The sequence below is a fragment of the Podarcis tiliguerta genome (genome assembly GCF_965153285.1).
Source record: "Podarcis tiliguerta genome assembly, chromosome: 5".
NCBI classification, from domain to species: domain Eukaryota; kingdom Metazoa; phylum Chordata; class Lepidosauria; order Squamata; family Lacertidae; genus Podarcis; species Podarcis tiliguerta.
In genome coordinates this window covers 92,148,527-92,172,918 of record NC_139538.1, presented here as the reverse complement: position 1 = coordinate 92,172,918, position 24,392 = coordinate 92,148,527, and the positions used below count along the sequence as shown (strand labels likewise).

Here is a 24,392-nt window from a genome sequence, read left to right as displayed (position 1 = left end):
GTTTTTTACAACTAGGCTTGCCACATGTCAGGAAAATTCCTGACATGTCCTGGTTTTCAGTGTAAAAATGGCACTAGGGGAATTTTGCCGAATTGGCAAAATGTCAGGGGAAACCCAGATGTATGGCAACGCAATGGAAAAAGCAGCGGAAACAGCTCAAAAAGCTTTAAATCACTATTTTGGGGTTATGTCTTCTTAAAAAAAGGTCAACAACTTTGCGGCTGTCAGGAATTTTACTTTTTGAGATATGGCAATTCTATTTACAACAAACTGTACTGATGCGGCAGCAACTAACCCTCCATTTCAAAACATAGTTACACACAGAGCACATTACTGAAGGAGCATGAACAAATACTGTCAGGGGTTCAGGAGCAGAGTCACTGGAGAGGGAAGAAACAGAGAGCGAGGGGGAGGAGTCGGAAGGAAATGTCAGCGGCGACAGTAGTCCAAGATCTCTGAGTCTCTCCAGTGACTCGGAGGATTCACAGAAAGGGGCCCCCATGGTCAGGGCAAGGGGAGTGCCCAGGGGGACACCTCAGGAAGAAGGGGACTCAGAGAGTAGCAGCTGGAAATCCGGACCAGCGTCCCCCCCAGAGTGCAGTAGGGGGGAGGAGTCCAAGGCATCGGGATCAGGGAGCGCGCAGGCAGAGGGAGAACGTGAGGCAGGAGTGGCCACACCCTCGTCAGGGAGCGAGGAAACGGTCATCCGGAAAGTAAAACGCGCGCGCGCGCCAAGTTCAAATGTACAGGAGGGCGGCAAGGTGGGCAGCCCGGGTAAGGAGCCAGGTCCTAAAGCCCGCCGAAGAGAGGGGGAGGAGTCAGAGGGGTCTAGCTCCGCGTCGGAAGAGTCCAGGAGGAATGAGACCACGGGGGGTAGTAAGACCCAGAGGAAGAGAGAGAGAAGGAAGAGGTGGAGTAAGATTAGAGTCTTGAACTGGTGCACGGGGGGTGGAGATCCAGACAGAGCTTCGCCGGTCTAAAGTCCAGACGTAGGGCTGGGACGCTGAGACTTGTAAATGGAGACTATTCTTCAATAAAGACTTTGATACTGTACTATCGGCTAGCGTTGGTCCTTGGTGAGCTGGGACCCGGAGCCAGCCCTGACAAATACTTATATGTATACTCAGACGTATATGGCCTTTATGTAGCCAGAATCTCCTTTTATAGGCAATTCATAACATTACCCATCCAGTTCATATTTTGATTTAAACCCCTGGAGGATTTTGTATTCAGAGTCAACATCCAATATCGTTCTTTCTGCAGGAATTTCTGATGGAATTGTAATCCTTTGGCACGGATATTTTCCAGGCAGAAAAATTTAGGTCTTCCTGAATACATCCATATTCTGGAAAAGGCTGGATAATGGGAGCTTGTATTCTGTGGTTCCTAATGCAGCTTTAATGCTCACAGATGCGAACCTTGATGGATCTCACTGTTGTTCCCACATAGATCTCATTACAGAGACACAGAATAGCACACACTACTCCTTTTGCATTACAGTTATAAAACTGTTTGTATGTATACTGTTTGTTGTCAGTAGGGTTCAAAAACCTTTTCCCCACGAGGCAATTAATTGCATACAGAACATCAGCCTCCAATTTCTTCTGCTAACAATGTCTCTAAGGTTCTGTTCACATCTTCATGAGAACATGGGGACAGCCTAACACTATATAGGTTGATTGCTTTATTGACATAGCTGTCAACTTACAGATTTGAAAATAAGGGACCAGCAGCCTTGAAAATAAGGGACCAGCAGCCAAAATAAGGGATTTTAGTCAACCAGCTGAAATACGAAGTTAAAAGGGACCAGATAATTTGGGAGAGCAGCACCGGTTTTTAGCCCTTCGTTTCCAGAGGTTGCTGCTCAAGACACCAGCCGATGAAACACTACAATTAAATAACTACAAGCAGCAAACCACTTTTCATGCAAAACGAAGTCCAAGCTACGAAGATGCTGCTGCAGTTCTGTATCTTTTCTCTTGTGCTCCATCTGCAGCTCTCAATTCCATCAGGTGGGGCGGGAGGAAGGGGGGGAATAGCGCCCGAAGTAAACCCGCAGATCAGACCATCTATGCTAGTCTACCACTACAAATCTATGGGAGAAGCGCTTGCAGTCCTTCCCTTGTAGCCCTTGGAACACCTGCCCACACCTCCGCCTTCTCTTCCTCTTCCTCCTCTTCCTCCTCTCTCTGAATTGCTTTCTCTATGGTTGCCCTTGCTCTCCTCTCAAGGCTCCTCATCAATTCATAGGCCATGACAGGCTGCCCATCTCATCCGGGTCCTTTGGCGGTGCAGCCGCAGTATAACCTAGCGGGAAGGGGAGCGGCGGTGACAGGCAGAGGGGAGGCCCCAGGCAGAGAGGCTCAGTTCGACGGCCACGAGGAGAATGGCGGTGGAAGGGCCCGAGGCGCCCACCAGGATGGGCTCCCGGGGGGCGAGGCTGGTGAGAGGAGGCCGGAGGGGGGCGGGCCGACTCTCCGTGACCCCATGGACCAGAGCACGCCAGGCACTTCTGTCTTCCACTGCCTCCTGCAGTTTGGTCAAACTCATGCTGGTAGCTTCGAGAACACTGTCCAACCATCTCGTTCTCTGTCGTCCCCTTCTCCTTGTGCCCTCCATCTTTCCCAACATCAGGGTCTTTTCCAGGGAGTCTTCTCTTCTCATGAGGTGGCCAAAGTATTGGAGCCTCAGCTTCAGGATCTGTCCTTCCAGTGAGCACTCAGGGCTGAGTTACTTCAGAATGGATAGGTTTGATCTTCTTGCAGTCTCCTCCAGCACCATAATTCAAAAGCATCATTGGCTATTGGCCAATTGGCTATTATGATGGACCAAAAGAAGGCAGTTGGAATTATTTGAATATTCACAAAACAAAACAAAGCTGTCCCGATTGAGCTTCTGATTTAGATAGTCATAGATTTGAGTCTCCTGGACACTACCAAGATTTGTCAGAGCTCAGGACACAGAAGGAAGGAAGCCATCAGACCTATGAGGCCCACAGCTGCATGTCTGCATGGGTCCCAGAGAGCACATGTATTAGTGAGGGTGGACAATATGAAAGCTAAAGCCCACACATGTCAATGGCATGTGTGATGCTCATGTAGATTGGCTGTAGACTGCCTTGTGGCACAGAGCTTTATTGCTGGCGGTAGTTATTAAAGCATTGACAGCCTTATTGCCACCTCATGAGAAAAGCTGCTCATGTGATATGCAGCACATTGGTCATGTCAATCCACCCATAGAACCCAACAATATTTACCCTGCCAAGCTCTGCCCACTTGTGTCACAGAAGATGGCTTACTTTTTTGGTATGCAGTATCGGGTGGAACCACTGAGCCTCTTGGGCTTGCCAATCAGAAGGTCGGCGGTTCGAATCCCCGCGATGGGGTGAGCTCCCATTGTTCGGTCCCAGCTCCTGCCAACCTAGCAGTTCGAAAGCACACCCAAAAAGTGCAAGTAGATAAATAGGTACCACTCCGGCGGGAAGGTAAACGGCGTTTCCGTGTGCTGCTCTGGTTCGCCAGAAGCGGCTTAGTCATGCTGGCCACATGACACAGAAAAACTGTCTGCGGAAGCAGACAAACACTGGCTTTCTCGGCCTGTAAAGCGAGAGTCATTCGTGACTGGACTTAATTGTCAGGCATCCTTTACCTTTACCTTTTTATAGAATGGTAGGATGCATGCCTCTTTCTTACATATGCTACCACTGCATTTTTCTTTCCTCTTTAGGTGTAGAGCCAGAATGCAAGCAAATCACAGGCAGACTGGAATATGTGAAAGTGGGCGACTGTGTGAATGAAAGCCAGCTGAATATCCACTACTGTGAGGTAACCTATCCTTACCCATTTCATGAACTCTGGGTGAGCAAAGTTGGAGGAGATATTTCTGTAGACAATCTGTGACATGTCCTAGCATCCACTCACAAAGAGCAGGCTGCAGGGATGCATGTTCCTTTTTAAAAAAATAACAATATTTATTCCAATTTTCAAAAATACAGGAAAAAATGAAAAGACAATATACAATAAAATAAGAAGAGAAGAGAAACAAAAATTAAAAATTAACAATACATAAAAAAGGAAACACCATCCCTCCACCAACAAGAGAAAAAAGCAAAAAACCAAAAACATTTTAAAAAGAAAACTCTTCCATTTTTCAAGATTCCCTCCTTCGATAACTTATTTCCTCGACTTCCTCCCACCTCCCTTTTTGTATTCCAATTTATTAATTAGATCAGCAATTTCTTCCCATATTTCACTGCTTACTCGCTTAATTATCATTAACACATTTAAACCTTATTCTCCTATCAACATCTAGATTGCCACCTTGAAACACACCCAGATCATTCTGTTTCTCAATTTGGATCAAAGTTGGTTTGGTGGGGGGTGGGGGCGGAGAAGCATCAAAATAGACAATAACAGGATAGATCCAGGATAGATATGGGCTGTGGCTAAAAATGTGCATTGCTCCCAAACCACCAGTAGGAGCGAACTGGGTACAGAGTAAACAGGAATGTGTACACAGCGTCAGTCAGTCTCTCTGTCTTCTGCCCAGCCTGAGTTGCATCATAAGCAGCAACTTAAAATCTTCCAAGGAAAAAAGGCTTGCTAAATGTGGGCACATAGTCAAGGAGAAACTACACACGAGGTCCTACAACAAAGCCCTGATGGCCACTTCGCATAAAGAAAAGCAACTCTGGGGGGTTATTTCTCAGTAGAAACACCATGAGTGGGGAAGGGAGCAATGACTGCAGTGGAAGGATGGCCAATAGGGAAAGTATTGATCAGCTCTTCTCCTGCCACTTACCCAATTCCAAAGCTTGTTTCCATTTTTGAATGGCCATTGGGGTTTACATTTATATTAGGCCTCCCTTCTGTGCCTCTAGATTGGAGCCAATCCAACTATCTTTACCAGGCATTGGCAAACTCGGCCCTCCAGATGTTTTGAGACTACAGTTCCCATCATCCCTGACCAATGGTCCTGTTAGCTAGGGATGATGGGAGTTGTAGTCCCAAAACATCTGGAGGGCTGAGTTTGCCTATGCCTGATCTTTACTCTTTCCTTGATAGTTCTGGGATGAGGGTGAGGTAGCAGTCATTGTGACTCTGTGCTGCCAGCCAAGAGCCTTTTTAACCAGAGATTCAAAGGATTTCACCTGGGGAGGGACTGTCTGAATGCAAAACATTTACTTCCCCAATGGTCTATAATACTTTGTGAACATTGTTTATACAAATAATGTTCTGTGTATCATGAGGCTTTTATAGCAATAAATATCTAATCAATAAATGACAAACTGGAACGTGTCCAGAGGAGGGCAACCAAAATGGTCAAAGGCCTGGAAACGATGCCTTATGAGGAATGGCTAAGGGAGCTGGGCATGTTTAGCCTGGAGAAGAGGAGGTTAAGGGGTGATATGATAGCCATGTTCAAATATATATAAAAGGATGTCACATAGAGGAGGGAGAAAGGTTGCTTTCTGCTGCTCCAGAGAAGCGGACACGGAGCAATGGATCCAAACTACAAGAAAGAAGATTCCGCCTAAACATTAGGAAGAACTTCCTGACAGTAAGAGCTCTTCGACAGTGGAATTTGCTGCCAAGGAGTGTGGTGGAGTCTCCTTCTTTGGAGGTCTTTAAGCAGAGGCTTGACAACCATATGTCAGGAGTGCTCTGATGGTGTTTCCTGCTTGGCAGGGGGTTGGACTCGATGGCCCTTGTGGTCTCTTCGAACTCTGATTCTATGATTCTATGAAATGCAGATTTACTACATAAATCTGCAGGAACAGAATGGGAGGCATCCAGGCAATGATCAGAAACTCTGAGTCCAATTAGAGGCCTGTCAGTCTCCATGTGGATGACTGAAGCTTTTCCGAGAAGTTGTTGGCAAGGCTATCACAGCTAAACACTGCTGCTCCTTTCTGTGTTAGTGGGCATGATGCCATGTTAAGTCATGGTTAAGGCAAATAAGGTAGAATTTTTGTTTAGGAGGCGTGTAGATACTGCAGCCAGAGTCCAATTTGCAAATCATGGTTTATAGGGAGCTGGCCTTCTGTCTGCACCTGACCTTTTACAAAACTAAGTTCCCAGAGACTGTAGGAGCAATTGTCATGGCAGAACATTTTACTCTGGAAATAGTGTGGCAGGAATAAAATATTTCTAATTTCACTTTCAGGGCAAATGCACAAGCAGAGCCATTTATAACATTACACTGAACAGCATTGAAGATCGGTGCACCTGTTGTTCGGCTACAGCGACAGAGTCCATGCAAGTGCCCCTCCGCTGTGCCAATGGCTCCATCGTACAGCATGAAGTCTTTAGCGCCAGACAGTGTGAATGTTTCTCTCGGAAATGCAAGCCATAAATATCTCTGGGAGCTAATGTGAATTATTTTTTTTGTACCCAGCTGCCAAGAAATTTACAATCCAATTCTAATTTTCTTTCTGTATTTTGTATTTTGATACCGTTCTTCTAGCCAAGGCATTCATTGTAACATACCAAGCAATAAACTCTGAACTCATTTAGCCACATATTTGGGATATTTTGCTTTCTGAATCTTGCAGTGTTCCTTAACACGGGGTGGTGGTATGGACAACTGTCAGTTCTAAAATCTAGACAATTCAAATAGCTACTCTGGCTTAAAAATTAAGGTCTCTGATCTGAGTTTCTGCTGTTCCCACTGAATGAAGAGCACTGAAGTCAGGATCCATCGACTTATAGGCCAGTGGGTTTTGCTGATGAGTGAACTGCCATCCCAAACTTTCAACTGAGAATTGTTTGCTCTCCAAGAACACTTATGTAAGAACCCAACTTTCTCCCTGCAAGAGTTTTCTTCCAGGTAATATGAGCCCAGAAACTCTTTCCGTCAGTCCTCCCAGCGCTGTCTTTAGCATATGCGCCGCCAGGGTGCAAAGATCCACCCAGCGCCCCCAAATTTAGTTTAGCCCTCAAATTAACTTTTATTATGCTTATTTCAGACACCACGCTTACGCCTTGTTTCTTGTTTACGAAAGAAGGGAGGAAAAAGAAACAAACTTTTTTATTTTGCCCTGACCCCGCTGCCGCGTAGCAGTGCAGCTCAATACAATACGTAACATAATATTTTGATGTAAGAGTTAATTTTGCGTGCATGGCGCCATTGAGAATGACAAGCGCGTCTTTGGTAAATGAGCGCACAAAGTCGAATGCCCTTTAGTGAAACAGGAGGTATACATTTCGGTAATACCTAGGTATATATGTATTTTGTTTTTCTAGCTTGATCAAAATTATTATTTCATAACAGGTAGATAGTTAAGAGCTTAGGTGGTTTTAGCGGCGGGTGCCTGGCACCCCCCCAAAAAAATTCAGCGCCTGGATGCCCCACACCCCTTGCACCCTCAGGTAAAGACGGCCCTGGTCTCAGCTGCTGAGAATCAAGACTGCTCTTGTAAGCATAGCTCAGTCCCGGGTTCTGCTTTGGGTGATGCTGGAAAGAGATGGAACGCTGGGAACTGGTTTTTACATATAAGATATATTTCGGAAAATGATTTGTCTGTCCATTTCTTTGTTCTCTATAGGTTAAACCAGCTCTTGAGAGATCACAACTGAATTTGGTCAAATGCCCTTTAGTGAAATACCTAGGTACAGTGGTGCCTCGCAAGACGAAAAGAATCCGTTCCGCGAGTCTCTTCGTCTTGCGGTTTTTTTCATCTTGCGAAGCAAGCCCATTAGCGGATTAGCACTATTAGCGCTATTAGCGGTTTAGCTGCTATTAGCGGCTATTAAAGGCTTAAGGGATTAGCGGATTAGCTGCTAAAAGGCTATTAGCGGCTATTAAAGGCTTAAGGGATTAGCGGGTTAACTGCTAAAAGGCTATTAGCGGCTTAGATCAGCTGATAAGCGGCTTAGATCAGCTGTTAAGTGGCTTAGGGGCTTGGGAAAAAGGGGGGAGGGGGGGAAAACCCAGGAATCGCAAGATATTTTCGTCTTGCGAAGCAAGCCCATAGCAAATTCGTTTTGCGAAGCACCTCCAAAACGGAAAACCCTTTCGTCTAGCGGGTTTTCCGTCTTGCGAGGCATTCGTCTTGCGGGGCACCACTGTATATATGTATTTTGTTTTTCTAGCTTGATCAAAATTATTATTTCATAACAGGTAAATAGCTTAGGCGGCTTCAGCGGTGGGCGCCTGGCGCCCCTCAGAATTCGACGCCCGTGTGCCCCACACCGCTTGCACCCCCAGGTAAAGACGGCCCTGAGTCCTCCCTTTCCTGAAAGTTAGCTTGTGAATGGGGGGGGGGACACAATGGATTGAGGAGGGGGGCATTAGCTGCAGCAACGGAGACAGATGACTGAAGTTGAGGCAGTTTTCTGAACTAGAGAAGTTTAGCTCTTGACTTCACAGAGACAAAATCCAAATTCTATTTTCATCACAAATGAAATAAAAACGTTTCGTGTCCTTATCTTCTCAGAGCCCACCTAAGTCATCACTGCCTTGAAAAAACCTTATGTCATATTCATTTTCGCTGATTGTCAGCTGCCTCGGAGTCCTACTGTCAGGCAGAAAGACAGGATATAAACATTTGAAGAAAAGACATAATAAAGGACATTTTGAAAATTAATAAATTCCGTGTTCTCCCCCTACTCAATGTTCACACAACATTGCTGGTAATGATAAATGCTGAAGAGGCAATGTTTCATTAAAGTCTCTGCAAGGTATACTTGCCTCACCCAGTCTTTCAGTAATGAGGATGTATCCCGTTCAATTGAATGTGTCTCTTGTAAATAAGCTATGTCAGCGCCCATCATTTTCAAATATGTTAGAATTAGCTTTTGTTTCTTGGATTCTCTTTTTTTTTTAATAAGATTTTTATTGGGTATTTTATACTTATAACAAGAAAGACCAAAAAAAAGAAAAAAGAAGAAAAAAAAAGAAAAAGAAAAAAGCAATATATAAATTCAACAAACAATACATCCACAATAGAAACTGAAATGAAAACAATACAACAATACAACATATAAAAAAAGAAACAAAAGTAAAAACACACATCCAAATTTTATATCCACATCTTTCATTAGCTTATTTCCTCGACTTCCTCGCACCTCCCTTTTTTGTATTCTAGTTCAAGTTATCTAATTCAACAAATCCTTTCCCTCTTCTTCAATTTAATCTTTAATTTATCATAATACAATTTAATTTTCAATTTCCCAATTTAACACATTTACACTTAATGTTCATATCATTCTTAATAACCCTTCTGCTAAAACCATGTAAAACCATGTAACTTCATTCGGATTCTCGGATTCTGTTTCTTGGATTCTCACAGCCTTTTAACACTGACTAAATAGTTTTAACTCCTTTCTCAATGTTCTTCCATTTTTTCTTCTTTTAACAATTTAACCTTATAGACTAAGATTCAGTTTTAATATTTTCTACATTCAAACCTTTATTATAATCCCTAAAAAGTTCAAGAATTACACAGTCACTAAACTTGTCATATGAATTTGATTCTATTAAATATATGTGTGCTCTACTTCCCAAATTGAGAATAAATCTTAAGCAATAAAATATTTTTTTTTAAAAAAAATGCTTGTGTGAATTAAGAAAAAAGAAAAAAGGCAATCATATTTTAAAAAGTAAAACGTACAGCATACTTTAAAAAAATTTAAAAGTAAATAAAGCAGAAAGACAAAAAGAAAGACAAAAGGAGAACTTTTTAAAAAACTTTCTACTTGAAACAGGCTTATGAAATCCCTCTATTCTTGACAATGGAATTAGAACTCACTCATTAAAAAAAATTAAAAGCAAAAAATAATCATGGTAAAAAGAGAAAAAGGATGGAGAAAAGAGAAATAGGAAAAAGGGGGTGGGGGAGCCATTTTAAAATATTTTGCAGGTGCCCAAATAAAATGATGAAGAAGTGAGCCTAACAATTTACATTCATGGCAAGAAAGAGAGGGGTGGGGAAAATGCTTCACAATAAATGCTTCACTAATACTGCAGTAGTTTGGCTGAGTTCTGCGTATTGTTATATGGACGATTTAGCTGAGTGTTATCTGCTTCTTGGCGATATGCCCAGAACAAGGAAAAGAAAGTTAAAAAGAGAAGAAGAAGAAGAAGAGGAAGAAGAAGAAGAAGAAGAAGAAGAAGAAGAAGAAGAAGATGATGATTTTGGACAAATTTTTTTAAAATCATGTCTCTCTTTTCAGTGCGAAGAAACTGAAATATCACAATGCTGGAGGGAGATGAAGAACTCCTTTTCAGTATTGGAATTAAAGTGACCTGGTCTATTTCAAGTGGGAAAACTTTCCCCAAAGATAAAAGTTTTTTTAAGGAAATTCACCATAAACACAGAGCAGTTTTCTTGATATGGAATTTTTCTAACGTCAATTATATGAAGATCGCATCTATGCATCTGGCTTATAAGGACTGTTGTCCTCTTGTCCACAATGTTGTAACTTGCCCTAGAAATCGTCTCTTGGGAAGTCAGGTGTTTTTCAGAAGGACCGACGTCTTCATTTGTTTGTTTTGAATCTACTTTTATCCCAGAAATGTCTGCTCTAAAATGGGCAGCACCTTGAAGCACAGAGATGTTATCCCTAATGGTTCTTAAGTTCTCTTGAAAAGATGAAGCTGACCCAAGTTCTCTTTGAGGACATCTGAAGAAGTTGTCTCCAGGGCCATGTTCCCCTGCTCAGCCAAGACTGATTGATTGCAAATTGAGGAGGGTGAGGCACAGGCAGAAGCAGCAGGTGCTCTTTTAGGGGACATCTTGTTAAGGGAATAGAAATCTAAGATAATTTGGCTACTTACGAGCTGATTCTTGCAGAGAGTGAAGAGGGGAGCTGTTCACAGCACCATCTTCAGAACTTGGGTCTTTTATAGCAAGATGCAGAGAATGTTAACATGGTGGCTTGCCAAAAGAGGCAACTTCTGCCCTAACCTCTGCTGTCCTTCAGATCGACCACTGTGGAAGACGGGAGGGTGAGACTTCAGTTGCCCACTCAAGCTGAGCTGCTCATCCATCAGGTACAGAATGGTGACACCGCCACTAGCAGGCTACTCTTGGTGGCCCCCCTGTGTTCCAAATCAAGCACAACACCCATTGGGGACGCGGGTGGTGTTGTGGTCTAAAGCACTGAGCCTCTTGGGCTTGCCAATCAGAAGGTCGGCGGTTCGGATCCCCGTGACAGGGTGAGCTCCCATTGCTCGGTCCCTGCCCCTGCCAACCTAGCAGTTCAAAAGCACGTCAAAGTGCAAGTAGATAAATAGGTACCGCTCCGGTGGGAAGGTAAACGGTGTTTCCGTGCGCTGCTCTGGTTTCGCCAGAAGCGGCTTAGTCATGCTGGCCACATGACCCAGAAGCTGTACGCTGGCTCCCTCGGCCAATAAAGCGAGATGAGCGCCACAACCCCAGAGTCATCTGCGACTGGACCTAACAGTCAGGGGTCCTTTACCTTTAAATACTCATTAAGCCACCCTCATCAAGACACCGCTGCTATCATAGCTGAAAAGGAAAACATTCACTCTCACATGTGCAGTGGGGAGCTTTCCCACCAGAGGGCACCCTTCTTCATTAACACCAAGCAGGAAGTATTCCTGGCTGCTATTTTGTTTAGATTGCACTGCTAAATATTTAGTTTAGCATTTTGATTCTGACTTTTTATTGATGTGTTTGTATTCTAGTCTTGAATGTATGCTTTTATTTTGTAAACTGCTTAAAGATTTTAACATAAAACGGTTGATTGGGTAGATAAATGAGCGAGCACATAATCCTGATAATTCGAAATCAACCCTAGCTTTCAGTTAATATGAATAACTTCATAGAATCATAGACCTGTAGACTTGGAAGGGACCCCAATAGTCACCTAGTAGAACCGCCTGCAATTCAGGAATCTCAGCTAAAGCATCCATGGCTTATTAACCTCCAAGGAAGGAGAGTCCACAACCTCTCAAGGGAGGCTTCTGGTTTCTGCTTGGGGTTCTTCAACCCTTTGTATTCTTACAAACAAATATAAGTATTCTATACTTGATGCCCATAGACCCACATTTTGTTAAACTGAGACACACATACAAACATGTGTATGTATATACACACCCGCACCCCATTGTGAACCAGTGCTCAGACCTTGCCAATAGTAGCCTGTCAAATAATGGCCTTGAGCCAGGATCTTCTGCCCAGGGGATGTGAGTACCCTTTCCCCAATCCAAGCCAGTGTAGGTATTGTTTAGAGCAGGGATCGGCAAGGTTTACCTCACCTGGGCCGGTTATCTCCAATGGAGATCCCTCTACGGGCCGGATTGCATTTACACGCTCGATTTCCGGCGTCTGCGCATGCACGGAAGAGATTTCTGGAGCTGCACCGGTTTAGCGCAAGGGGCAGGGACTCTCCAAACGAGCGGCTCGGTTCGGGGGCGGCTCATGGGCCGGTTAAATGACCCCCGTGGGCTGCTTGTGGCCCATGGGCCTTAGGTTCCCTACCCCTGGTTTAGAGTGAGTTGGGGGTTGGAGGAAAGCCTCCTTGCAGCCTGCAGATTGCAGACTTCAACCTTGAGAGTGACAGCGCAGATTTTCCAGATGAAGAACCTGAATTAGCCCATTAATTGCCCAATGGTGTCCACTCATCAAGAAGCTCCCAACAGAGAAGACCATGGGTTTCCAAGAGCATCCAGCAGCATCCCAGAAGACAGTTTCCATAGCTGTTAATGCCATTTGTTTTCCTGCTGCAGCTCTGACTGTTGCAGGGGTGGGAATCTGGGAATCAAAGTCCCGGGCGAGAGATAGACAGGGTTATTTAAAGTGGTATGATAGTACCACTATTGCCCATGGTAAGCATACTCATCTTTTATCTCCTTGCCACTTCCACTCAAATAAGTTTTCAGGCCTCTGATGCATTATACTTTGAGCACATTTGATATTTATCTTACCTTTGTCTCTCTCAAAAATTATTGCCAGTGTACAGTGCTGTGCAAGCCATGCTCCTTCATTCTGCATCTATTAATTTAATCAAGCCAGTTTGGGCGCACGGTTTGATTAGATGGCTCAGAAACAGACCCTCCCCCTCAGGGCTGCTAATGTTGGCTCTTTCATGAGATCAAGAGATTAGATTGAGAAACGAGATCGGCCTGCAGCCAGGTTGAACGCTGCGCACATAAACTAGTTTAGCAAGCTGCAAGAGCATGATAAGGACTCTACGGCTCCCTGCTGTTTTGCAGTGAGAGTGCATTTGAGTTGAGTCTCTAGTGGGAAAAAAATCTTTGAGCTGCTGTTCCTGGGTCAAGAGCCAGGATTTTTTTTTTCCCTGTTGCATTTGCTACTGTGGGTGGAGACACAGTTATATAAGCAAGTCATGTGGGAAGGTTTTTGCTGATAATAAGGAACAGGTAGAAATCAGCCCTGAGTGCTCACTGGAAGGACAAATCGTGAAGCTGAGGCGCCAATACTTTGGCCACCTCATGAGAAGAGATAACTCCCTGGAAAAGACCCTGATGTTGGGAAAGATGGAGGGCACAAGGAGAAGGGGATGACAGAGGACGAGATGGTTGGACAGTGTTCTCGAAGCTACCAGCATGAGTTTGACCAAACTGCGGGAGGCAGTGGAAGACAGGAGGACCTGGCATGCTCTGGTCCATGGGGTCACAAAGAGTCGGACACGACTAAACGACTAAACAACAACATGTACACACACACGAGAGAGAGAGAGAGAGAGAGAGAGAGAGAGAGGGAGAGAGAGAGAGAGAAGCTAGAAGTTTTATAGATAACATACCATTGAATTCTGTAGTACAGTGATGGTCAATGTGAAGAGCAAGCCATGAATACATGGAAGATGGAGCAAGCTTGTTTTCCTCTGCTTCAGAGGGTAAGACCTGAACCAATGGATTCCAGCCAATGGATCCAAAAGAATCTATCCAAATTGGGTGAATGGGCATTAAAATGGCAGATGTGTGTCAACAGGTAAAGAGACATTGGAGCAATTATCTCTAACATGACAAGAAAGAGACCTTGGGATTGCGGTAGATACCTCAGCAAAACCTTCAACCCAGCATGCAATATGATGTTGGCAGGTGTATCCAATATTCCTTGCCTAACAACCCCCCAACTTCTTTCCATTGTGCTGCCCACCACAACCCCCAAATCCCTTTCTGTGTTGATGGGCTCCCTGAAAAAGTCTGCATCGGGACCAGTGCTTTGAAACTTATTCATAAATAACCCTCACCTCACTGGACTCTTTGTTTTTAAACACTATTTCCTGCCCCCCTCCCCAAACTCTGGAAGGCCGTTTTTCCTGGCCAATACTCCCAGTTCAGTCTGGAGGCAGCTTTTGCCCCAAGTTCCCTGACGGTGAGCAAGGCAGCCTTTGTGTGTTCTTGGTGCTCCCTTGCACTGCAAAGCACCTTTGGTGAAGGAAAGAGCACTTCAGGGCCAGAGTCCTCCTTTGCCTGTTACTGTCCATGCAGCCAGGATCATGTGCAGCATACATAGATAAGAGCCCATCTGGTACAGGGCTAAGTTGCAGCTTGCCCATGCAGAGCTTATATACGCCTGGCGGTGAGGTGTGATTGGCTGGTGGGTTGCAGCCAATGTCAAGAGCTCCTGTGATGGTGTTGGCATGACTGGGGTTGGAGGGGTGGGGCATTGAAGATCTCCATCTTGGGCCCTTCCATTCCTTCTTGTGGAATTTATTTCCCTACCCATTCCTCACCTTAAGCACGGTCCCTTATTCACCTTTCCACCTGCGCTTCGTCCTCTACATGGTACCTCTTTTGGGGGGTTGCTAATAAGCATGGCACCTACTGTAACAACTTCATGGTGAGTACTGGCACCTATTTTTCCAGAAAAAAAGCTCTGGTGCCACCACTGATATTGTATATTTAAATACGTTTTGAACTTGCCCCAACCATTTCAGCCAACTGGAGAAGAACTGGTTTAATTGCAGCTCACCAGAGAAGATGGATTACAGGAACATTAAATGGATTTAGGGAGAAGTTTTATATAACTCCTCAATTATTAACTGCATGTAATCTCTCAGTCAACTTTAAAGACTTTCAAGCACTATTCTCCTCCAGTACGTGAAACACGATCTAGCATAACGGCATTATTTGTCACAGCTCTGCATTATCAGCTAACACCACTCTCCTAGCCTTGGGAAGAAAACAAAGACACCAAGCGAAGTTGGAACTAGGATGCTTTATATAATCTAAAAACACCTGTGTTTCTCTATTCATCTCAACTGAAAGTTGTACTACATTTATCATTTATTTAATTGGACATGTAACCCACCCCAAGGTCTTGGGTGAATAACAATATACCCGTTATTCTGTGCTATCCCTGGACACCAGAATCCAGTTTGAATAAGGACATCTCACAACATTTCCCAAAGGCAGAGAAGAGAGGCTGAGGTTCTGCTGAAGAAGTAGGAGGTGATCCCAAAGTTGAGTAACAATGTCTCGCAACCCACCCATGAAGATCTGTTGGTGTACTTAAGACAGCATCCTTTATTTTGGCAGAAACTGCAAAACAGATTGAATCTTGGTTTGTCACCACGTCTTAAGTTTCTTTTAAAAAATAATGAATTATTTTCCTCCCCAGATCTTCTGGGGGATATCTCATCTTGTCAATATAAGCAGCAATTGGGGATCTGTGGGAAGATAATTGTTTGAGCTTCCAAAAGGTGGGTAGTGAAATAGAAGAGGAAGACTCCCTTCTTTTCTATAGTCCAAATTTCTAACCTCCTTAAATGCATACAAAAATCTTATGAAACTGAAGGTTTTGACAAGTAAACGGTATCCCTTGCTTTCAAAGATTGAATTTATTGACTTAAATTGTAAGCACCACTCAGGGGGATAACTAAAGGAAGATTTATCTTCATTATATAAAAAGGTAATATCTATCCCCCTGGTAGGGATGCGGGTGGTGCTGTGGGTTAAAGCCTCAGTGCCTAGGGCTTGCTGATCGAAAGGTCGACGGTTCGAATCCCCGCGGCGGGGTGCGCTCCCGTTGCTCGGTCCCAGCGCCTGCCAACCTAGCAGTTCGAAAGCACCCCTGGGTGCAAGTAGATAAATAGGGACCGCTTACTAGCGGGAAGGTAAACGGCGTTTCCGTGTGCGGCTCTGGCTCGCCAGAGCAGCGATGTCACGCTGGCCACGTGACCCGGAAGTGTCTCCGGACAGCGCTGGCCCCCGGCCTCTTTGAGTGAGATGGGCGCACAACCCTAGAGTCTGTCAAGACTGGCCCGTACAGGCAGGGGTACCTTTACCTTATCCCCCTGGTAACTGACTTTAACTCAAACCATCTAAAATAAATTTACAATCTCCAGGAATACAGAAGTTGGAGGTCTCAGGCTCTACCAAAGGGATGTGTCAATGGACAAGGAATGGTCTACTTCATATCCCTTAAGCTGCTTTACTTGGCTACGTAAAAGTTAGGGTCTTATGAAGATTTTGAACTGGTTACAAAGATGTTAGCCCCAACTAGATGAAGTAAATAACAATTCCTGTTTTGGAAAGGTGTTTTGGGAAGTAGTCAGGAATTGGGGCTCTGGGTAAAAGCAGACATAAAGCCTTACATGCAGGCAATGTTGGATTTTGGGGTGGGTGGGGCAAAATGGCAATCCAAAATATGACACAAAATATCGCCTGCCTTCTTTATCTCAGCAGAGACATTCCCATGGCAGCATGTGAGAAAGAAGTACAGACTTTCCTTGGATGAAACTTCAGAGGATCCCATTCTCAATTCGATAGACAAACTTCACATATCATTCTTTCATGGCATTGTTTCCCGTGGATGGAACAAAAGGTGGTAGATTTAAGCAAATGGTGAAGTTAAATTCATATTTGATGTTAAATCTTTGGCTAAAATGGGAGGAGTTGACCTTGGAAACGGGTGCAAAGAGGAGAAACTGATTCAACAGAGTTGCTGACTGAAATCAAGAGAGATTTTTTTTTTAGGTTGATTATATAAACTAAAACAATTCACAGCTTGGGCAACCCTTCAATTTAGTCATAAGTGCAATGCAACATTCCATATATTTACTTCCCATTATTCCTGATGTACCTGTAACTGTGCAGAGGCTTTTTCAAAGTGGACGGACATTGAAATTATCTGTACGGTTCTCAGTGGTGGACTTGGGTACCATGGCACCCTGTGTGAAGCAAAAATTTGGCACCCTCCATCCTCGTTCTGTCTTCCCAAGGGCAGGGAAGGAGGCACCTGGCTTTGGGAAGGAGGAGGGAGGACTATAGGACCCGGTCAGAGCATCATGCCTCCTTCTCCTTCTGCTGCAGGTTTGACCCTTGGTGTTGCTTCTGGCAGATGGACTGGAAGTCCAGTGCCTTTGCCAAATCTCTCACATCTGTTGTCAATAAAGCTGTGGCCTTATTCAATCCAATCTAAGTGTGTTGTGTCCATCATTGCAATGACCATGACAATTGGCAGAAGATGGTGCTTCATGACTGATATGCAAAGTAATATGACTGTGAGCGGCTGCTGAGACCACATAACACTGGTCTTGAAAGACCTACATTGGCTCCCAGTACATTTCCGAGCACATTTCAAAGTGTTGGTGCTTGACCTTTAAAGCCCTAAACGGCCTCGGTCCTGTATACCTGAAGGAGCGTCTCCACCCCCATCATTCTGCCCAGACACTGAGGTCCAGCTCCGAGGGGCTTCTGGTGGTTCCCTCATGGCGAGAAGTTACAGGGAACCAGGCAGAGGGTCTTCTTGGTAGTGGAGCCCGCCCTGTGGAACATCCTCCCACCAGATGTCAAAGGAAAAAACAACTACCAGATTTTAGGAGACATCTGAAGGCAGCCCTGTTTAGAGAAGCTTTTAATGTCTAAAGGACTGTTGTATTTTAATATTTTGTTGGAAGCCACCCAGAGTGGCTGGGGAAACCCAGTCAGATGGCAGGGTATAAATAAGAAATTATTATTATTAGCAGCTAACTGAAGCCTCAAAACTGCCTTCAAGTTTCAGGTTAACAGTTTCAGGTTAAGAACTGACCTCCAGAATGAATTAAGTTCTTAACCAGAGGTACCACTATATTTAAAATACACCACAGTGATCTGGAAATAACTAGCACATGAATAACCTAGGCTATCTATAGTTTCTGGTGATGCTCACAAGAAAGGTAGTGCAAAGTGGTCCCAGCCACTGCCACAACATTTCAGTTTAGAATATTGGGACACATTTTCATGGGTAGCATTAGAAAAGGCTGATATCAGTCTGCACAATGACTGCAGAAGAAGAAGAAGAAGAAGAAGAGTTTGGATTTGATATCCCGCCTTTCACTCCCTTTAAGGAGTCTCAAAGCGGCTCACATTCTCCTTTCCCTTCCTCCCCCACAACAAACACTCTGTGAGGTGAGTGGGGCTGAGAGACTAGAGAGAAGTGTGACTGGCCCAAGGTCACCCAGCAGCTGCATGTGGAGGAGCGGAGACGCGAACCCGGTTCCCCAGATTACGAGACTACTGCTCTTAACCACTACACCACACTGGCTCTTAGTGCAGACCAGGCAGAGTCTCATGCTGTCAACAGTTTAGTGGTATTATGCCTATCAACCAAGACAATAAAGAGCACATGCAGCCACTCGAGAGCTTGGGGCCTGGCTAGATGCTACTAAATGAAAAGCAAAAGTTAGGAGAGGTTTTTGTACAACAACCTCTGGCCTGACTCATCCTAGTCCTGTTGTAGCCCAAGCAGTCTCTCCTCTGACGCTCTCCAACCTAGCCAACATGATCAGGGATGATAGGAACTGCAACTCCACAACATCAGGAGGGCACAATGTTGACTATCTGAGACAAGAATTTAGCATCAGTGCCCTGCAACCATTTTTAACTCACCCCAGATTTACCAGCCACTCAGCATAAATAAACAATACATGGCCTTTTAAACTGTGTGTGTGTGTGTGTATGTGTATTGATTTTGTTTGTTAATATAGTATACATTTCTGTGTTTTTAAATTGTAAACTGCCCTTTGATCCTCGGATGAACGGTAGTATAGACATCTAATAAATAATATAATATAATATATATGTATTTATTTGACAAGCATCCCAAACATGCAATGCCATGGCAAGCGAAGGAGAAAACACCCATGAAAATAAAGGCGCACATTTTGCACAGCCCTTTCACCGCTAATCTGTTTCCTAGTAAAGAGGTCAGTGATCTTTTTGGAATACTAATCTAATGTGGATTGGTTCCCTGTGGCTCTGTCTCATTTCCTAAACCAATAAGAAGCAGCAAGTGTCTTTTTAGATTATTGCTAGTTGAAGAAGGGAGAAACTCTTGCTGATGTGAACTAATTAATACCACACTGACTACAGTTAATCCCTGGGTTTTATTCTACCCTGTCATTAAAGAACACATGGTCAGCATTTCTAAGAGGCAAATCTTTTGCAACTTTCTGTCTTTTTGTGCTTTAAGGAAAATGTTTGCAATAAACAGGCAGCCTCATTTTCTACTTCTCTCATGTGAGAGATGTCGCAGTACAGAATTGTCTAGGCTACAGAAGACAAAATAAAAAATCATTTGGGATACCAACGGCAAAAGGGACATTTCCCCGGGGATGCACACTTGAAACATTTCCATTCCTCTGCCCAAGAAAACTTTTACCAGCAAGAGCTCAAGCACAGAGAAGGACCTGCTTTCGCCTCGGGGTTCGAGGCTAAGTAGGACCTGGTGGCCTTGCTCTGATTATACCATTGATTACAAGATAATCGCTTGAATATTTCATGTTGAAATGAGCATGCAGCATCCAGGTAGTATGGTAACATGAGCAAGCTGAGGTGCAGGCTTTTAAAAAGTCTGCCACACTTACCTCCTGCCAGGTAGCATTGTCCACTCTTTCAGATGAACTGCGGCTTTTTGCAGCAGTAATAAGCTAGGATTCCTTGCCTAATCCTCACCGACACAAGCAGCTGCTTCCTTTGGCTTTTGAGCAGAGCGGATTCTAACTTAAGACACTGGCTTTGCCCTGGATTTTTCTTTTTCTTATCCCTTGCTGTTTGTGCTCTTGCTTTTGGCAGTCTGTGCAGCTGGAGGCAGAGATGCTGCCGTCCCACCTAGGAGATACTCTTGAGCGTCAGCGGCTGGTGGCTGGTTATTTTTGCTCTTTGCTTAGATGGTGATTATTGAAACAGAAGATCTGGCTAATTTGCTTTGGCTCGTGGTTGACTTTCAGAAAGCACAGGCTAGGATGGAAATAGCTGCTCATCAATGATACCCCAGCGTGAGACCAACGCAGCCGCGTCCTCTTAGTGTCCAGGCAACTTCTAGGCAACTTTAAGCCCTTGCTGAAATATGGAAGCCCACGGTAAGGTTACCCTTGGCTTCACTGTTAATTTGACACTAGGAGGCGAACCCATGGAGGGGAAGGAACAGAGGTGACTTCAGAATGGTATTTGACTGGTTTTCTTAATTATGCTTTCCCTCCTAACAGGGTCCAGGAAAAAGGTCTTCTTGTATCTAGTTTTAAGTTTCTTACTGGGAAAATATGAATTAGCACAGGCAACATAATCTATATGGAAAAGCTAGAAAAAGAAAAAGAGCAGGGGTGATGATTTGTGTATTATTATCTGCATATTTCCCCATATTTGTGGATTCTGAGATCCAGTGCCGTAGCGTGGGGGGTGCAGGGGGGGCCGTCCGCACCGGGCGCAACATCTGGGGGTTAGGGTTAGGGGGCACAAATCCACGGGTTAGGGGGTGCAAATTACTTGCCTTGCCCCGGGTGCTGACAACCCACGCTACGCCACTGCTGAGATCATGTTCACAGGTTGCCGACCTGCGCAGAACTGGGGAGTTTTCAATGGGCTTAGGCATGCCCTAGCCTGCATATTCCACAGGCTACAGCAGTGGGAAATGGGAAGTCAGGCTGGGATAAGAGCATCTTAGCAGCAGAGAGAGGGTCGGTCAGGCCTCTCAAAGGAGGACATTCTGTAACCTGGCTGCAGTGGCGGACCACAGGGTCTCAAATTTCAGCGACCCCTTTTGGTGCGACACCAAAATCTGGTGCCTCCGACCTCTCACACTCCATTCTGAATCATAGCTGCACCGTCCCCTGAGGCACCCCCAAAGCTCCACACCCAGTGTTGCTCCCCTAAATCTGCCTCTGCTTGCCACCACAACAGGGAAGGGCCAGGGGTGTGTGGTGGGTGTGGTCCGCACCAGGTGTCCCCACTGAGTGGGTGACAAAATGGTGGGCGGCACTCACTGTGGCGCCTGCAGTGCGCCTGAGCCACACGTCTCTCCTGGGAGTGATGTGGTGGCTTGAGCACCTGCAGGCTCCACGCTGCCCAAACGGTCCGTCTGTTGCCTCCCCCCAGGTGGATGCCCCGTGGAGCATCCTGCCCCGGCTGGCCCCACCCCCGGGCGCAGGGCACATGCGCCGCCCCAGGTGCCCGATCGGCTTGCTCCGCCGCTGAGAAGGGCCTGCCAATCTGAGCCCCAGTGGGAATGAGATGCCAATTAAAGCTAGCAGTGTTGAAATCAATTTGAACTGGAGAAACCATTCGCTTGCTTCAAGCAGCCTGGTCCCAAACAGGAAGTGCAAGTGTGAGGAAGAAGAAGAAGAAGAAGAAGAAGAAGAGTTTGGATTTGATATCCCGCCTTTCACTCCCTTTAAGGAGACTCAAAGCGGCTAACATTCTCCTTTCCCTTCCTCCCCCACAACAAACAGTCTGTGAGGTGAGTGGGGCTGAGAGAGAAAAGTGTGACTGGCCCAAGGTCACCCAGCAGCTGCATGTGGAGGAGTGGGGAATCGAACCCGGTTCCCCAGATTAGGAGACTACCGCTCTTAACCACTACACCACACAGGCTCTCAAGGAGTCAAACCCTCTTCCTCCCCTGCCTTATTCCCCCCGAGCTGCTTGCTTCAGGTGCCTTTTGTCTCAGTATGGCTCTTGGACAGAGCTGGACAGAGGATCAGGCTGTGGGCCTCACTGTGCAAACATTTTGTAAAACTGGGACCTCACTCCCCCCCCCCCCAAGTGGGGCTGACATACAAATAAGAACGGTGCCTACTCCATCAGATCTACTTTGGTTCTGATGAAACACTTCATGCAGAACTTTCATATCTGTAATAAATTATTATAATACTTATAATTAATAATTATAATAAATATTATTATATTATTTATATGTCGTCCATCTGACTAGGTTGCGCCCGCCACTCTGGGGGGCTCCCAACAAAATATTAAAAACACAAAAACATCACACGCTAAAAACCTCGCTGAACAGGGCTGCCTGCTTATCTGTTTGACATCTGATGGGAGGGCATTCCACAGGGCAGGTGCCACTACCAAGTAGGTCCTCTGCCTGGTTCCCTGTAGCTTCATATGTCGCAGTGAGGGAACCACCAGCTGGACCTCAGGCTTAACGATGGGGGTAGAGACGTTCCTTCAGGCAATTAGCTTCATCCACTAATTATTTACTGAAGGCAAATGAACGTAACGGTCACAAATCCAACTCTTTGGGATTGGCAGTCCTTAAATTGCAGCAAAACCTTAAACTTACAATAAGACTAAAACCTTAGCACTTAAACATGCTATGTACAGATCACCACACAAGGACGAAGTAGAAAGAAAGAGAAAGTGAAACCAGGCTCCTTCTGGCCTGTTTTTATAGTTAGCATGACCTTGAGAGAGATAATAGAATCAGTTTGAACCATCTTAAACCAAAACAACACCTGCTCTCAGCACAAAGGAAACTTACTTGTCAGCTAGAAACTTCCAGGTTGCACCAGCTTATACCAAACAGAGAAAGTTCCAGAACCTTCTTGAATCAAGTAGAATAGAAAAGATCCCTACAATCTGAACCAATACTTTCTGTGTCAAAAAAATGCCAGCCATGACACTGTTACCCCATTCAGGACTGGGGAGTCCCCCACAACTGCCCTCCCCCTGTCCCCCAGAAACAGTAGTTCTGTCTTGTCAGGATTCAATCTCAATCCATTACTGCCATCCAACTTCCAACCACCTTCAGACATTCACATAGGACATTCACTGCCATCACTGGTAATGCCTGTCAATGGAGGCAAATTCACACATGCTACTATGAATCAAGTACTAACTAAGTAGGGAATTATTCAGTTGATTTAAATATTACAGAATTATTCCTCTTTTTCACCTTTGCTCCTCAGATATGCCTTTAACCCTCCCACACCCTGCCTACAACAGAAAAGTCACCCAGATCTCTGCTTCAAAAAACAGCAAAAAATACCTCACCGTTCCCCAAAATCAGCGCTCTGTACATTTTGGAAGAGTCAATGGAGCTTCAAAACCATCTGGCTACAGAGTGACTCATAAAAATTCTGTAAGTAGAATCAGTGGACTGACCATTGACTTACTTGAACTTATCTGGGATCTGGTTAATTAAGCAGTTATGAATGAACCAGGATATGTCTGATTAAAAAGTTGATCTTAGCAACTGGCTAACTGGATGCCCTTCTGCTAGAACTCCCACCACCAGAGCTTTTTTGCTAGTCTTACCAAAACTCTTCTTTCCTCAATATTCCTCAGACATTTCACCTCAAAAATGGGTGACATTTGATTGCAGCTTAAAGATGTGTGGAACCGCCTCCATGTGGAAGCTCACTAGCCTTATCAAAAGGAGCAACAGGTGTGCTCCTCAGGTGCAGCCTGAAACATCAGAGGGGGTTGTACAGAAGAGGAAATTTCAAGCAGGCGTATCTTACCTTGCCTTTGCAGGGCTGCATCTACCAAAATTTGTTCTTCTGCAAAATGTTTAAAGATTAAGAAACTCTGCTCGCGTTTGCCTTGCATCACATGGAGTCTTAGCCTTTCTATCACTGCTCCTGGCTGTTGTTGCTTTATAAAAAGACTCAATCTTATGTCTCTCCACAGCCACTACCACTTTTGCTGTGTGAATATATATGTCTTGTCTCAACTTGCATTGCTCTAACACTCCTGTCCTCTCTCCAAACACTGGAACCATCCTCATGTGCAGGTAATCTCTGGGTTGGCCAAGGCCAGGCACTCCACGCCAACCACTGCAACTCATGAGTGGTTTTTCCTTGCAGAACCACACCCCAAAAGCACCGAGGGGAGCAAGCTGTCACCACAGTGTTTGTTACCAGAAGAAACATGGAAGGGGTGAGTATACTCGCAGTCACTCTAGCCTCCTTCTTCCCCAGTGGCAGAACCTAAGAGAGCCCGGGGCACCTGGCATTGCACTCCGGTGGCACCACTCCTGCCAAAATGGTTTCTGTGCATGTAGGTCCAGGGACCATGTGCTCCAACTGCTGCCCATTGCTCTTCCTCTGTGCCTTTCCTTCCTTTCCATTGATGCTCTCCAGCTGGCACAGGACCCATTCTGTGCTGACAAGGGCAGAGGCCTGCCACCTTACAAGAAGCAGCAACCATGATGCTCCTGGTGTTCTGCTGTGGGGGTTGCTTCATACACTAGA

General features: G+C 45.1%; 1 protein-coding gene across 1 annotated transcript in view; it reads left to right on the top strand.

Annotated features, from left to right (window-relative positions):
• Positions 1 to 6,520, top strand: part of VWF (von Willebrand factor) — a 157,937-nt gene extending 151,417 nt beyond the window's left edge. The window contains exons 51-52 of the mRNA XM_083440694.1: positions 3,727 to 3,824; positions 6,166 to 6,520. Of these exons, the coding sequence (XP_083296820.1) occupies positions 3,727 to 3,824; positions 6,166 to 6,354 (287 nt within the window). The 3' untranslated portion in view covers positions 6,355 to 6,520. The remainder of the gene's footprint in view (positions 1 to 3,726; positions 3,825 to 6,165) is intronic.
• The last annotated feature ends 17,872 nt before the right edge of the window (positions 6,521 to 24,392 follow it).